This window comes from Uranotaenia lowii, chromosome 3, assembly GCF_029784155.1.
Source record: "Uranotaenia lowii strain MFRU-FL chromosome 3, ASM2978415v1, whole genome shotgun sequence".
Lineage (NCBI taxonomy): Eukaryota > Metazoa > Arthropoda > Insecta > Diptera > Culicidae > Uranotaenia > Uranotaenia lowii.
Window position 1 is genome coordinate 317036653 of NC_073693.1, and position 14598 is coordinate 317051250.

General features: G+C 30.5%; 2 protein-coding genes across 2 annotated transcripts in view; one reads left to right on the forward strand and one right to left on the reverse strand.

Moving 5' to 3' along the window:
* The window catches only part of LOC129753766 (uncharacterized), a 33035-nt gene extending 25641 nt beyond the window's left edge, over positions 1–7394 (forward strand). Inside the window, exon 6 of the mRNA XM_055749614.1 lies at positions 7359–7394. Coding sequence (XP_055605589.1) covers positions 7359–7394 — 36 coding nt within the window. The remainder of the gene's footprint in view (positions 1–7358) is intronic.
* A 6777-nt stretch (positions 7395–14171) lies between these two features.
* The window catches only part of LOC129756871 (gustatory and pheromone receptor 32a-like), a 36274-nt gene continuing 35847 nt past the window's right edge, over positions 14172–14598 (reverse strand). Inside the window, exons 6-7 of the mRNA XM_055753919.1 lie at positions 14364–14453; positions 14172–14300 (exon numbers count right to left, since the gene is read on the reverse strand). Coding sequence (XP_055609894.1) covers positions 14172–14300; positions 14364–14453 — 219 coding nt within the window. The remainder of the gene's footprint in view (positions 14301–14363; positions 14454–14598) is intronic.

The window sequence follows — 14598 nt, forward strand, 5'->3', positions numbered from 1 at the left end:
TTCCGTTTAAGTTCAGTCTTTAATTTGTTTTGTGTTTTAATCCAAAAGATAACACTAAAAGACCGTTTCCAGCAAAAAAGTGTAAATGACAGTTTTGCTTGGAACGGCAATATAAATCTAGAAAAAAAAAATACTAGAAATAAGAAATTAAAACATGAAATATAACAGGTAAGGAGGCTTCGAGAAAATGTGTCGAAAAGTTTCACTATAAAAGAAGCTAAAAGGGTCCCTTGAGTAAGAATTTTAAAGTTTTTCCCGCATTTTTGTTGGCTGAGCAAATCAGCACATTTTTTTTCTAAACTATGGCGAAATGTGGGCGTTTGAATTCGGATTTTTTAAAACAAAAATTTTGCGTTGGTTTATACACTCTACGACCTTTTCCGAAAATTAATTTTGAAAAAAAAATCGAACAGCTACTATCTGTAGTTGCTTGAATTGGCCTTATCAGCTACTCTGAGTTTGATGTTAATTTTTCGATAGGTTTTTCAAAACAGTGTTGAAAAGTGCTACTTTTTCTAACTATTTTGATTTTGATGTATTCCTAAGAATTCAGGTATTGCAAAAAAATGTACATGCAACTTGTTGTTAAAAATATAATATCGTTCAGAACCCCAAGTACAGTACAACACTTTAAAAAATGTGGAAATTTGTAACGAAGGTAAAAAAAACAATTTTTCTCGATGTCAACATAATTTAAAACTTAATTCTTTCAGGCATGTAGATAGACATATAAAGAAACAATTACTTGAAGTGTCCGCTTTCGTTCTCAACTACTCTCTCCAAGCGAAAACTGAATCGGGATCAACCCAAGTAACCAAAAGTCTCGTTAAAAAGGTCATCACATCTTAATCAGCATGATCAATGTGCTGAAGTTCGATTAATTCAGCCCAAAATTTAAGTACCTAATTATCGAAACTTTGAAGTTTCATTACAAATTTCAACGGTCTTCTGTTCTGTTCAGCTCACAAATAATCGTTTATTCAGCAAAAACAAAACAAAAAATCTCTTCTCTCCTTTCATACTTCGGTCTCCACCAGTCTATGGGGTTCAAATCCGGACTGCTTGGAGGGAAAATATCCTTTGATTAAAACTTCATGTTCTCCTCAGAGCAGGTTTAGGTCCGTTTTGAGGTATGGCATAGGCTCCATGTTGTTGGAAAACGACATTGTCGGGTTCAGCGAAGTTTTCCCAAATCCACGGAAGCACATCGTTCTTCAAATTGATCATGTAAACTTCAGTATTTTCTTTTACTCCAGCTTTTATGAAAACATGATTAACGTTCCATATACATTGTAGAATGATTGTATGAATGTTGAAAAAACAGCATTTACCTACCATTTCTTTTCTTCATTTCTTTCTTAAGCGACGAAAACTACACCAATTTTGCATTATTCGACACCTTATTTGTACCTATCGGAAAAATGCAAGAGAGCGCGAAATTTTGCTCGCATAGTCTTCAAATCGTTTCCAGTGACAATATTATCCAGTTCTCTCATTGGTTTACTCCCAATCTGATTCCCATCTGATTTTTAGCCATCTGGATGCAATGCTGATTACAGAGATAACATGGAGATGATTTTCTCACTTGAAGTCCGCGCGAGAGCAATTTCATTTCAAAATTTACAAACATGGCGGACTTTCTATCATAGGCGATTGGAACTGACTTCAGACGAACTTTTATACGATCTTCTCACTATGCAGTTGAAATTGCGTTTCGCAACACCATTGTCAACGACTTAATTTATCATTTCTTATACGATTTCATGTCTTCTCGTCTTTACTCTAATCGAAGCCACCTGCGATATACTTGGTTGCAGACTTGAATTTCATGTTATTTGAAACATCCTCAGCCGTGAAATATACCGATCCGTACGTGAATCGTACACCGGATCAATCGAAAAAAGGTTTTTGTCTATGAACCCGACGATCATTTTCTTCTTTTTCAACTTAGACAAAAATCGCTTTTTAATATACTCAAATAACCTACCAGTTCCCTTGAGAAAGAACACAAAAATGGTCGAAACGTTGGGTATTTTCAATAATAAGTGGTTTAAATAAAATTTCAAACCGTAAAAAGCCAAAAATTATTAGTTAAAACATCTCCCCGCTAGAAAACTTAAATTTTATATAAATAAGAAACAAATAAAAGTTATTTATTTACTAAATTATACAAAACTGTTTTTCAAGAGCATTTAAAAATCAAATTTCAAACTCATCAAAATGAAAATACGAAGTTAGAAATAACTTACTTATTCAAATGCTGTTCAGGATTATTGAATGAATTTTGAATTATGCACGTTTAACAAACACACTTCCTTGAAAAGGCGAAACTTTTTTCCGCGAAACTCTCAAGCCCAATGTCACTGTGGTTGACAGAAGAACAAATTGAAAATAGATTCTCCAGAATCCCAAATGGCACAACCGCTATTATTGAGGGTGGCGTTGTTTGTAGGTTTTTTCTAGAGAGAAAAAACACCAAAATACAAAATGCGTCTACAAACCACTGGTTTTGAGATGCGGAAAACAAAAAGGCCACCCAGTCCAGGTCCAATAGGTCCAACATTCCACCAAAGGACAATTCCAGCTACTTTTCTCGCTGTTTCCGGTGTGGGATTGCTTCAGCTTTTGTTCGGCCTAGGTTGGGCAATCTGATAAACATGAAAATCTAATCGGAAAGTTTTATTCCGGGGCTTTTCGAGGGAAAGATTGGAAAATTTCTAGCTCTCCTTTGCAGAGGTTTGATTTGCTATCGGAATGGAATGCTGCCAAGAATTCGCTAGCAATTTGCCCAAGTCTGAGTTTGGAAATGGGAAAGTTCATGAATAATTTACCTTATATTACAGGTTGGATTCGGGGAACAAATTTGATAAGCAGAGTTAACATAACCGTTCGTTGGATTGGAGGTTGACTCCATTTGAATAACCCCTAAAGTATGTTTTTAAACGACTGCTAGCCTGGATATTATTTCGTGTTTGAAATTGTATTTTTGTTGAAATAAGTTTCTTAAAGACCTAAGTTGATGAAATGTATTGTAAGAAATTAAATTTCAGGACACCCAAAAACTTCGGAACCATTCTTCAAACTAACGAATCAAGTTTCAATCGGTGCCATCACTTGCTGTGTCTATCGAAATGCTCCTTCCAAATCACACAATGTTTGTCAATGGTAATCAGAGACTAATGAGGCACGTAAATCATCGCTCGCCCCTGTGTGTTTATGTTGTCCCATAATTTAGGATAATTTATGATGACACACTAACTTAGTTCAGATCATTAGGCCCCCCACTCAAATCGACCCTCTCTAGTAAGAATGGATGACTAGATAGAATTCTATCTAGTGCGTGCGTAGAAAGTGACTGAAGTGGCTTCTTGTCCCAGAAGAGTGGAACAACTATCAGGTTAATGAAATCATTCAAAGTCATTGTCGATTTATCACCGTGCTTAGTTCTAGTGAGTTGATCTATCGATAGGAGTCTTACAGCTCAATCAGCAAAAGACTTATAGCTTGCAGTTAACAAATCAAGTATTTGACTTTTTAAGTTTTAAAGCAATAATTTATGTTAATATAAATTTATATAAAGAATTTGCCCTTAATACTCTAGTTCATTCCAGTGATTGAAAAAAGAATATACGATTTTTTTTAACTACAGAAGTCGAAAAAAAGTTGTAAAACTAAAAATATCTCTAAGTGATTTTGATCACTGATAACGATGTCACTGTGGTCAAAAGCAAAAAATAATCGAATCTAGCCCTTTTTTCTGGCTCAGAATATATCGTTAGGAATTCATACAAATGTTCAACCGAAACCACCAGTGAAGTGTTTGGCATGAAAAGCTGTGTTAACGAATCAAAAATTTGAAACAAGAATGGCTTATGTTTCGATTTTTGATTTCATTAACGCAGCTTTTTATTGTAAATTAGAAAATAAATGTAATTTTTAGTGTTGTAACACGGACAAATACCTGAATTTTGTAAATATTGTATTATATTGACAATGAAGAAACAAATATAAGAAACATATCACCATGACTTTCCTGAACTGTTATCATTCTAGAAGTCAAAAAATTAACTTGAAAATGGAAAAATATTAGCAAACAGTGGCAAATTGAAGTTCCTTCAAAATTACTATTATTTGGTCATTTAAAAAATTAAGTTGTATGTGTTGTGAACGATTACGTTTTTGACGTGAATTTATGCTAGCACTGACCATTCTGACTTCAGCACATGTCACTTTGATTTTCTGTTCACCCTGTGGAAATAGGATATTAAATTCTTCAAATAATTTGTAGAAAAAACCATAACACACAATTTGATATAAATACGTAGTTTCTCGATTGAACAACAACGCACTAAGTTATGTCTCTTAAAGTTTGTGACGTGAATTCACTCAGTTAAAACAGAAAAGAGTAGTGAACTGAAGTCACGTCATAAAATTTCAAGTTATTCTAAACCATTCTCTAGAGTGAGAGACTTCAAATTTTATGTACACTTTAAAAAGTGATATTCTTATATTCCGGCTTGTTCAATCATGAACTTTCAGTATCTTTTCCTAACTTTTTCCTTATTTGGACTGACACTTGAATAGCAACATATTAAAGAATCACACAAAAAATTGCTACTGTTTCTCACAGTTTTTATTTTTAAATTTACAAAAAAAATTCGGAACAGCGTGAAATTCACTTATTCGCACTTTTGCAACTCACCTGGATGCTGACTGAATCCTTTAAAATTGAGTGTTTCAGAATCGCCTTATCACTTTCAATGAAGATTTTTTTTGTCATAAAACGCAAAGTCTACTCGTAAAATTAAAGTGTTTCCTTTTTTGTGACGTGAATTCACTCATTTGCGATTGTTCTTGTTCACTTTTTAATCATCCCCATTGGATGTAATCAATTTTTTTGCTCTATAAATTCTAGCAATTTTTGATTACTTCAAAACTTATTGAAAAAATTCAAAACATATAAATCCCTTCATTTAAATAAATCATTTTGTAAAAGTATTAATTATTTACACTTTTTCCCACAAGAAATTTTCATAATTAAACAATACACGTTAATTTTTTTTCCTCTTTATTCCAATGGTTTTGTGAGATATGAATAACATTTTTGAAATATTGACAAGTTTGAGATTTTCTTAAAGCATTGATCAAATGAACTAGCTATGATCTTTAACTTTTTACCATAACATTTTCCCGTAGAGTGTTTCCTATACTATATTTTGAAACTTTTTTCGAAGTTTAAATACATGATAAAAAGAACTCATAATTAAGTAAGCGGATTAAAAGATTGGTGTTTTGGTTATTCAGAATTCAATATAAATAACTTCTGCAGAATAACTTTAGGAGTTTTAGTTTTTAAATGCTTAACTTTGGAATGATTACACACGGAAACAAAATTTACATTCATTCGAGGTGAAAATATATAGAAAGCTTATTTTGGCTTGTTTTGGGGTGCTTATTCAAATCTTCAATAAGAAAAAAATATCAGCTTTTGTTTTCAAGACAATTTTTCGAAAAGAGGTAAAAATTCATCAATCAAATTTGTGAAATTTATTGACAAAGCTTTAGAACATTATGAACGTTCTGAAAATAAAGATTTTAACTTATGGATCCAATTTTCCGAAAACCGCGAGTAATATTGATTTCTGAAGAAAAAAACTGTTGAAATTTTTTATTTGTTAATTTTTTCGCAACCTGCAAATAAACATAATTTTGACGAAATGTTTTATTAAATTTACGATATTTTTAAATCCATAAGTCAAATCTTTCGCAGTCTTAAACAAATTTTTTTAATGAGTTAAAATTTTTAATATCAAATATTCAACGAGCTTTTTGATTGATGTCAGAAAAAGTTTTAATTGGATCAACTGGAATTTAAAAAAAAATAAAATAAGTAGTAATTTTTTTTATGCTCTGATTCTCTTAATCTTTGATTGATTGAAGAATAACACAAAATTTAAATTTTTCGGAGGTGCAAGGATAATATGAGTTTATATTGACTAACTTAGGGGCGCTGATTCCAAATATGCATTTTTTTTTCTAACAGCTCTTCCTTTTAAGATATCTTTGTGAAATATCTAAAAACTCATTCAAACAATTTGTGCAAACTTTTGACAAAACTGTCGATTATTTTAAAAATTTAGGAACTGAAGATTTGAATTCAATGATAAACCTTCCCGAAGACCGCGAGTAATTTTGACTGCCGTGAAAAAAGTTGAAGAAGTTTTATTATTGATTGTTTTTTAGCAATTCTGCAAATATCGGGAATTGGCACGGAATTGCTAGGTCAAATAAGTCTAAGATAATTTTGAAATCATAAGTCGTTTTGTAGTCTTCAACAAAACTCTTAAATGTATCAAAATCTTGAATATATCAAAAACTCAAAGACTATCTTCAGTGATGTCAGAAATAGTTGTGATGCTATCTATTCAAATTTCTAAAAATTGGAGAATTTAATATTTTTCAACACGTTGTCCTCAAAACTAGAATGTCTTTGCAAAATCTAAATCATTTATTGAATGGAATATAACGAAAAGATTCAAAATCAGTTTCAATTTCCATTTGGTTTTTTTTTCGTTCAACAGTAATTTCAGCTCGCCATATCACCAAGACCAAAAAAAATAAATAATAAAGAAAAATATAAAAAAAAAAAGAAATGTTTAGAATTCATGTTGCCAAAATCTCCCAAAATCAGTTTTTGAGACAAAAGCAACAAAAATGCTGTTTCCCTGTTTTTTTTTTTGAAAAATCTTGAATTGCCAATAATGAGAAAACAAACAATGTTACAAATTTTGAACAAAAAGTTTTATGAATTTTATTTTATTTGAGAGAAGGCTTTCAAAGATCTATTTTGTTTGAAAAATGGGGTTTCAAGACAATAACTCTCGAATTCTCTTTAATAGACTACTTTCACAAACTCTGTTCTTACCTTCAAAGTTACAATAGAAAAAAGACGTTCTTTTAATAGGACTTGTAAAATATTTTGCCATAGTATGTCATCTGTAATTGGATATTTGAAAGAAAGGACAAGGGACATATTCATTTATTCATTGAAAATTATTTGCAAAACGAGTTACCTTGTTTTCACAAAAAAAAAAAATCAAAGCAGTGTTTTAACTTTTTCTGAGCGGGCTTGTGATATAGCTCAGTTGGCAAGTCTGTTGTCTCCTGAGCCGATGTCCGCGAGTTCGAGCCCAAGAGTAAACATCGAACACACTTCTACCGGATAAGTTTTTCAATAACGATCCGCCAACTGTGTAACGTTGATAAAGTCGCGAATGCCATAAAGATGGTAAAACGACTATAATCGAAACAAAAAAAAAAACTTTTTCTGGTTTTTTTTAAATTTTTATCAAATTTAGTTTTACTACATGGAAGCCAGCGAGAAAAACAAATAGGATTCAAACTTGCAACCCACTTTAATTAACCGGATATAAAACCGTTGCAAAAAATGACTTTCTGATCCCATGTATTTTTTTGATGCCTTCTTTTGGATCACCAACAAGGCCGGATTAGAGTAACCAGGCTTTCTAGAGTAAGCAGCAGCAGCATTTTGGGAGCTGAGAATAACAAAATCTGTCTATTGAATTTCAAAATTTTCGACCTAAAATCTGAAGAAAAATATGAGGCAAAACACTTCAATTTTTCATTTTTGTTTATCGAAACATATCAGTAAAGATATTCTGTATAGAACAGGTAAAATAAAGAAGAAACATCTCCTCAATTTCATAACATACAAACGTCTTACACAACAATAGTGTTTGTTATTACGTTAACTTTCCAAGTAATGGTTTACTGCACTTAAATAGAAGCTAATTTCGCCAAAATTGGCTTAGAACAAAGAAGCTTTGTGATAAACATTTCACACCCGGGCAACCCGGGCAATGTCCGGGTTAATACTGCGTATTATAATAACTTTTCACTTTTCAATCATTATTATTGAATTTTTATTGGTTTATAAATTCTAAACCCCTTTTCCCTCCCTATTTTTGAAAGTAAAATCTTTAAAAAAAAAACTTTAGTTGCTTAAATTGAACCAATCGACAGTACAGGTTTTGTTAATTGAATTTCCATCTCAATTCCTGTCAGGCATGAAATTCGTGTTGAAACATTTTCAACTGATTTGACTAAAATTTTATTATCTCCTAAAGTAAATATCCTGAATTTAGCATATTATTTTCCAAATGATCTTCTTCAAATTATCATAAAAACGATCTGATAGTCGAGTTGCTAGTATCATTGAGTGATTTTCTAAACATGAATATTTCTTTGTTCTTAATCTTATCTTTTTCCAGATTCATTTCATTGAGTTTTTCAAGTCTTGTGTTGTTTCTCCAGTTGCTGAAGTTCAGTTTCATAATTTTTCCCAATTTTTAAAATTCAGGATTAACGATTTAAGGAACTAAACTCTCAGGGATTCCTTATCTAATTTTTTCAATGATAACTGATTCTATGTTTTGAACATTTTTTCTCTATTTAGTTTTTTTTTAACCGATCATTTTTGCAATTATACCCTTTTAGCTTTGAGGGCATCGAATGAAACTTTTGTCACAATTAGAATAATAATTTGATAACATTTTTTTTATCTGAAGAAAATCATATTCAAAAACATCTCATGAAAAGGTTTTTTTTTGTGTTTCAAAGATATAGAATTGACATTTACATTTGGAGCAATTTTTACTTCTGCTCTGATTGTAACTTTGATTCTCTCTTTTTTTCATTTAATTCATATTTTGTTTCTCAAAACTTGATTTGAAATTATGATTAAGGATTCAGAGTTGAGACACTGAATTTTAGTTCTGAATATAAAGTGATTTAAAGTTTTGAATTTTTAAACTCTTATATCTGTATCTCTATGGAATGTGGATTTCATTTTTTTTTTATTTTTTTTTGAATTTTGTTTTCTATGTTTAAAATCTTCATGATGATTGTCACTAGGTAAATATTTCTCAAAGAAGCACAAACCAAATGATAAATGATGAAACTAAAATCACCGGACCGGATTGATACTTTATATCCGGTCATTTTTTCAAAATAAATAATTTTTAGTTGGTGATAAGGATATTAAAAAATGTGAATTAAATTTTGCATTTAGCAGCTCAAATCAGAGCTTTTCCATTAATTAACAATTTTTATTTGAAGATACCAGAAACTATTTTCTACGCAGATAACATTTGAAGATGGTATACTGATCTCATCTCCAGTTTTTTTAAATGTTTAAAAGGTTTTGTATTCTCTAGGATAGCATTTAAAAAAAAATTCGAATTATAGGGGTACCCCCGTGAAAATTGCCCCGGGCCCCCCGATGTCTCTAAGCACCAGTCAAAAATTTTAGCTGGTGTAGGCGATTCCTGAATTAGCACAAATTGTTTCAATTGTGTATGGAAAAAAGTATTGCATATTAAATCATCCAGTAAAATCAAATTATCTTGAAAGGAAGTTTGGCTTTAATTTTCAGTTTTGCCTATACTTAAGCTTCATTTTTTGCTTATATGGGAAAAAGCTAAGTATTTCAAGAAAAAAACAGTGTTCGGCACAAAAACGCTAATCCGCTAATCGCTAGTTAGTCCGATAACTTTTTGTGAGCGGTTTAATTTAAGTTCTGCTATTTTTCGGTTCCGCTAAATGAAGAACGCTAACTTACATTTACTTGTTTCAAAGTCTACTGATAGAAGTAGACTTTTTGTCATTTGACAAGTTAAGGAGACATCGGGCATCATTCTTACACCAATATGCGCTCCAAGTGAAAATGGTCACTTCGAATGGTCTCATGGCAGAAGTGCCTAAAACAGATTAACTTTTTTTTATCTCTTTAAGTACTTCTTTTCTCAATATTCTCAGACAAACAATTCAATAAATATTGTTAAACACTATTAAACTATTTCAAACAACATTTATATAATTCAAAGCTAGAAGGTCAATTTTCAGATACTGTTTTTGCTTGCAAAAGTATCAATATTTTACATGACTTTAGAATGGTAGTCCACATGCGGTGATTTGTTGAAATGTGCTTTTTAGGTTAATCTAGGTTAATTTAGGTTAATAGTGGAATCGAAAAGCTTTTCCAAATTTCTAAGTTTTTTTTTAGATCTCACATTACTATCTCACACGGCAAGTCTCGAATAATAAGTGCTCGAAAAATCCGCTTTTGAAAAATTGGTTTTCTGGGCACTTTATTGTTAAAAAAAACTCGTTTTAAGTGGATGAGATATTAACTTTTCACAAAGCAGTTTTTACAAGTATTTCAAATCAGGTAAAGTAATAATAAGATAGTATCACCATAGAATGAAATTGCATTTTAATTTCATTTAGTTTTTAAGATACACGTTTGGCAATGCTCCTATCATGAGAAATTTGCATTACTATTTTGAAAGTTTAAAAAAAATGAAACCTGGTTAAAGACTTTTCAACAGATTGGGCACAATAAACAATCTGCACTATGTTTGTAAAATATTTGAGCAAACGAATTGAGATGCAACCATAATCCATGCTGTTGCCATCCTGTTTACGTTATTGTTTATCAACATTTGGCGATTAGCAATTAGCGCTTTAAGCTTGAAGCGATAACTTTTTCCGCTCATTCAGCGGTTTTAATTAGTGATCGCTGAATTTGAATGAGTTAGCGATTTAATAAGCGCCACTAATTTTTCAATTAGCGATGCCAAACACTGGAAAAAAATATAACCATTTCGAAATAATACTCCTAATGCATTTGAATGTATCCAAAAAAATGGCAGGCTTTACTTTCTAAAGCCTTCAACAATTTAATAAAATGTTTTTGTCAAGGTTTTATGGATCTATTAAGTCACTGGCTTACCATTTTTTTTTATTTTGCTGTTTTTTATTTACATCCTACGGTTGAACAACCTTAAAAAAAGCAGTCAAAAATGTTAAAAATTTAAAACAAAAAAATTACGAAGTATGTGAATAATTTTCGGCAAAGCAGTCCAAATTTTTCTTAACAAACGAAATTTATTTTTACACCGACGTTTCGATACCGTATGATATCATCTTCAGGGATTCTAAAATGTGTGTTGAATTATAAATTTGTGTGTGATGTGTGATCTTATGTCTTATTCTACTTACAAAAATTCATCGTTGTTTCAGCTTTTGTAAAAGCGTACTGTTTAGATTTCTTCGTCACTTTAGTTTCACTGTAAGTAATATCGTTAAAACTAAGAAAAGGTGTCATGAGATTTGAATTTGAATTTGAATTCTCACCAGAAATATAATGTTGTAGGGGTAAATTTATGCGGTAGAGTTTTGTATAAATGTTGTTTCGATGGTACTATGACTATTGTTGGTTTTCTGAGTAGTTTTCTTATAGTTGGACTTCTGAAGAATATCCAAGATTGAAGCAAAGATTGCATTCAAGTTTTTAACGTCTGTTCTCTGGTTAACAGTGTGTGGTGTGTTGAAAATATGGCACATCTCCAAAAAGTTGAGAGTGTGTTTGTTGTAACTAGAATCTAAAATAGTGGTTTTATCAAGATTGAATGTGTGACCTGTTGCAATTATGTGATCTATCAGAGCTGTGTTATCTTTTTCTCTATTTTTTGTGTTTTCTATGTCTTCGTTAGATGTTTTTTCCTTGGTTTTTGTTTTGTTCGCTCCTTCTCCTAGTTTTTGTTGTTGTATTTTGATGTTGCTTCGGTGTCCCGAGATTCGTTGGTCTAATGTGTTTCTTGTTAGCCCGATGTACACATTGGGGCAGGGTTCTTCACACACTTCACACACTTCACACACTTTATTTAAAATCTTTTATCTTCTCTGGGATACAAATAAGAATATTGGTTTGTTCACATGAATTATTGTGAAAAAAAGAAAGATTTAAAGTTCATAATTTAACTTAAAGTACACCTACGATGAATTTTTAACGAAAAATATTGGTTTTCCATACAAATCTCTGTACAAAATTAAAACGCGTTGCGCTAAATCAGAAATGAAAAGATCATTTCCACAATTTTTAATGCTTTTTCAGCAAGTTTAAAAATAAAATAAAGCTATAAGAGGGGTACAAATAAAAAGATTTTAAATTTCTCTTGAAATTCGGTCTATTGGTTATATTGCAGAAATTTTTATAGCAAAATCGATAATAATTTAATTTTTTTCCAAAAAAAAACTTTTTAAATTTTTCTGGCAAATATTTTTGCATTTTCAATTTCTTGGTTATTTTATAAGAAGATAACAAATACATCACAGTTAGAAAAATGTTTTGAGCCTTAGATTATTTTGAAAGCACGCATTTATGTTTTTAAAAAAATTTGAGGCTCAAAAAAAATCTGTATCTTACAAAAATATCAGGTATTTCTTGATCGAAATTAAAACCGCGAATGCTTTAATTTGTTCATGTTTCTAACTTAATTTTCTTTACTGAATTCTTATATTCTGAATTCTTATGCTAATAAATAAATGTTTCATTTAAATTCTCTTTAACAAAAGAAAAAAAAACCTTTAAACAAAAATCTTAATTCGAATGCTTCATTCAAATCTGCATCAAAAATCAATAATCATAATTTAATTCTTGCTTCTGATGTTGTTCTTTAAATTTAAGTCTCACTTTCAATTATTGATTGCAACTTGAGCCAAAATTTGATATCTGAACTTTTTTTCAAATTGATTTTAATGAAGAAAATTTATTAGCGAATCGAAATTTCAGAAGCGTTTATATAATTTTTTAACTATTGAATTTGTTATTTTTACTATGCTAAATTATACAAACTTAACATTTTCATGTAATTCGTGTCTTTAAATTTGAAATGAATAAGCCTATCTATCTTAGGAATGCCAGATATTTTCAGCACGTATCAAGGCCGAAACAAATCCGGGCTATTTTTTCAAAAATCCTGGTGAAACCTGAGTATTTGATTTCAAAACTATCGACCAAAAATCCGGGAAATATCCGGGTAAATTCGATCAAAACCAAGGAAATACGAAACACAAATCAAGAATAATAAAAATACAATTTTTTTTATTTTAACTCATTGGTAGTTTTCAATTGGTATTTTAGGCTTTCAAAAAACCTTTCATGATTATTTCTATGAAACTTACTCAAATTGTTTAGTTTTGGACGCATAAATAAAAAAAAAACTACAACTCAATTTGTTTGTTTTTTTGTTTATTTAAGCATATAAAGTGACCAGGTTGAAACGGACGTTTCTCAAATTTTGTTTCCAAAATCCTGATAGACCCGGATAAACCGGTCAATCTGGTAACCTGAGCCTCTCTGTATGTATTATTTGTTGAAACGGATTTTTGATTTGAGATCATAATTAAAATTTTCGTTTTTAGTTTAACATTGCATTTAAGATTCCGATTTGCAATTTGAGTTTTTGTTGCATCTTTTTGATGTTATGTTAGGTTCATGGATAAAGTACTTTTTAACATAGTTAAAATAATGCTTTTATTCGAGCTTAATAAAACTCACCTAACACTTTATTGAAAAGAAAAAAAATAATAAAAATGAACCAATGAAACGATAAAGCAAAAAATCATAAAAAAGGAATTTATCACATATATTTTTCAAGTTTTGAAGTTTTTCGAAATATCACAGTTCTATCCCAGCAAACATAAAATCGCATTAGTCATGATAGCTTAAGCCGTTACCAACTTTATTGCGAATCGAAATTGCTAGAAAATTAGTAAAATATCTTAAAAAGTTACTTGAAGTCGGTTTAAATAAGATATGCTTAATAGTTTGCTAGGCACAACTATCAAAAAGTAATTAGCTTTAAAAAAAAAACAAAATATTTGTCGCAAGAATTCTTTGCCAAGACTCGATATTAAAAAAAGAAAAAAATTGAACACATTATTTACGGAACACCTTTTTGGACGACAACGTCAGAAATCTATAATTTTGAAGCATCTTTGGTCAGCAAAATCTTGAAAACCATAAATAACACAGTAGCTAGAGCACTAAAGCATTGAAACAAATTGTTAAAACACTTTGTTTTTCAATAGTTAAAAAAATAGTTTAAGCTACTTAATGTAATTTCACATAGCTTATATGTTTTTTTCGGCACTTGATGAAAAAATTAATTGAAAACTGGTTGGTTTAAAATTTCTAATGTATTTATTCAAAAGCAACTGTTCTTTTCACATATTCACATCATAAGGCTTGTAGAGTTCATATAGTATAACTTCAACCACTTTCAAAGTGTTTCTGCATTCTGTGTTTAACTGGCTGAATATTGCAACATGCCAGATTCTGAATCATAGGGATTTCCATCATCTCCATTGGCTTGATCTTCGGATATCTTGAACTGAATCAATACAATCAGATAGGTGGTAATCGACGATGCAATCTAGAAATGAATATAAAAATAACAAATGATATTTGATTATTTTTTATATTTTTCAGAACTTACCCCTGAGATAACGGATAGATCGATCGGGAACAAACCGTACGCTTCAAACTCCAAGGGATTGTAGGACATAAACGCAATCAAATCGTCCGCCTGGAAGTAATGAAAACATATCAATATGAAATAAAATAAAAGATTTAATAAGTTGGTTGATATTATATTTTCAAAACGACTTTTATATGATAAAGCTTATGCTTTTAAGGTGAATTTCGTACAAGTGATTTAACTAAGAAGATAG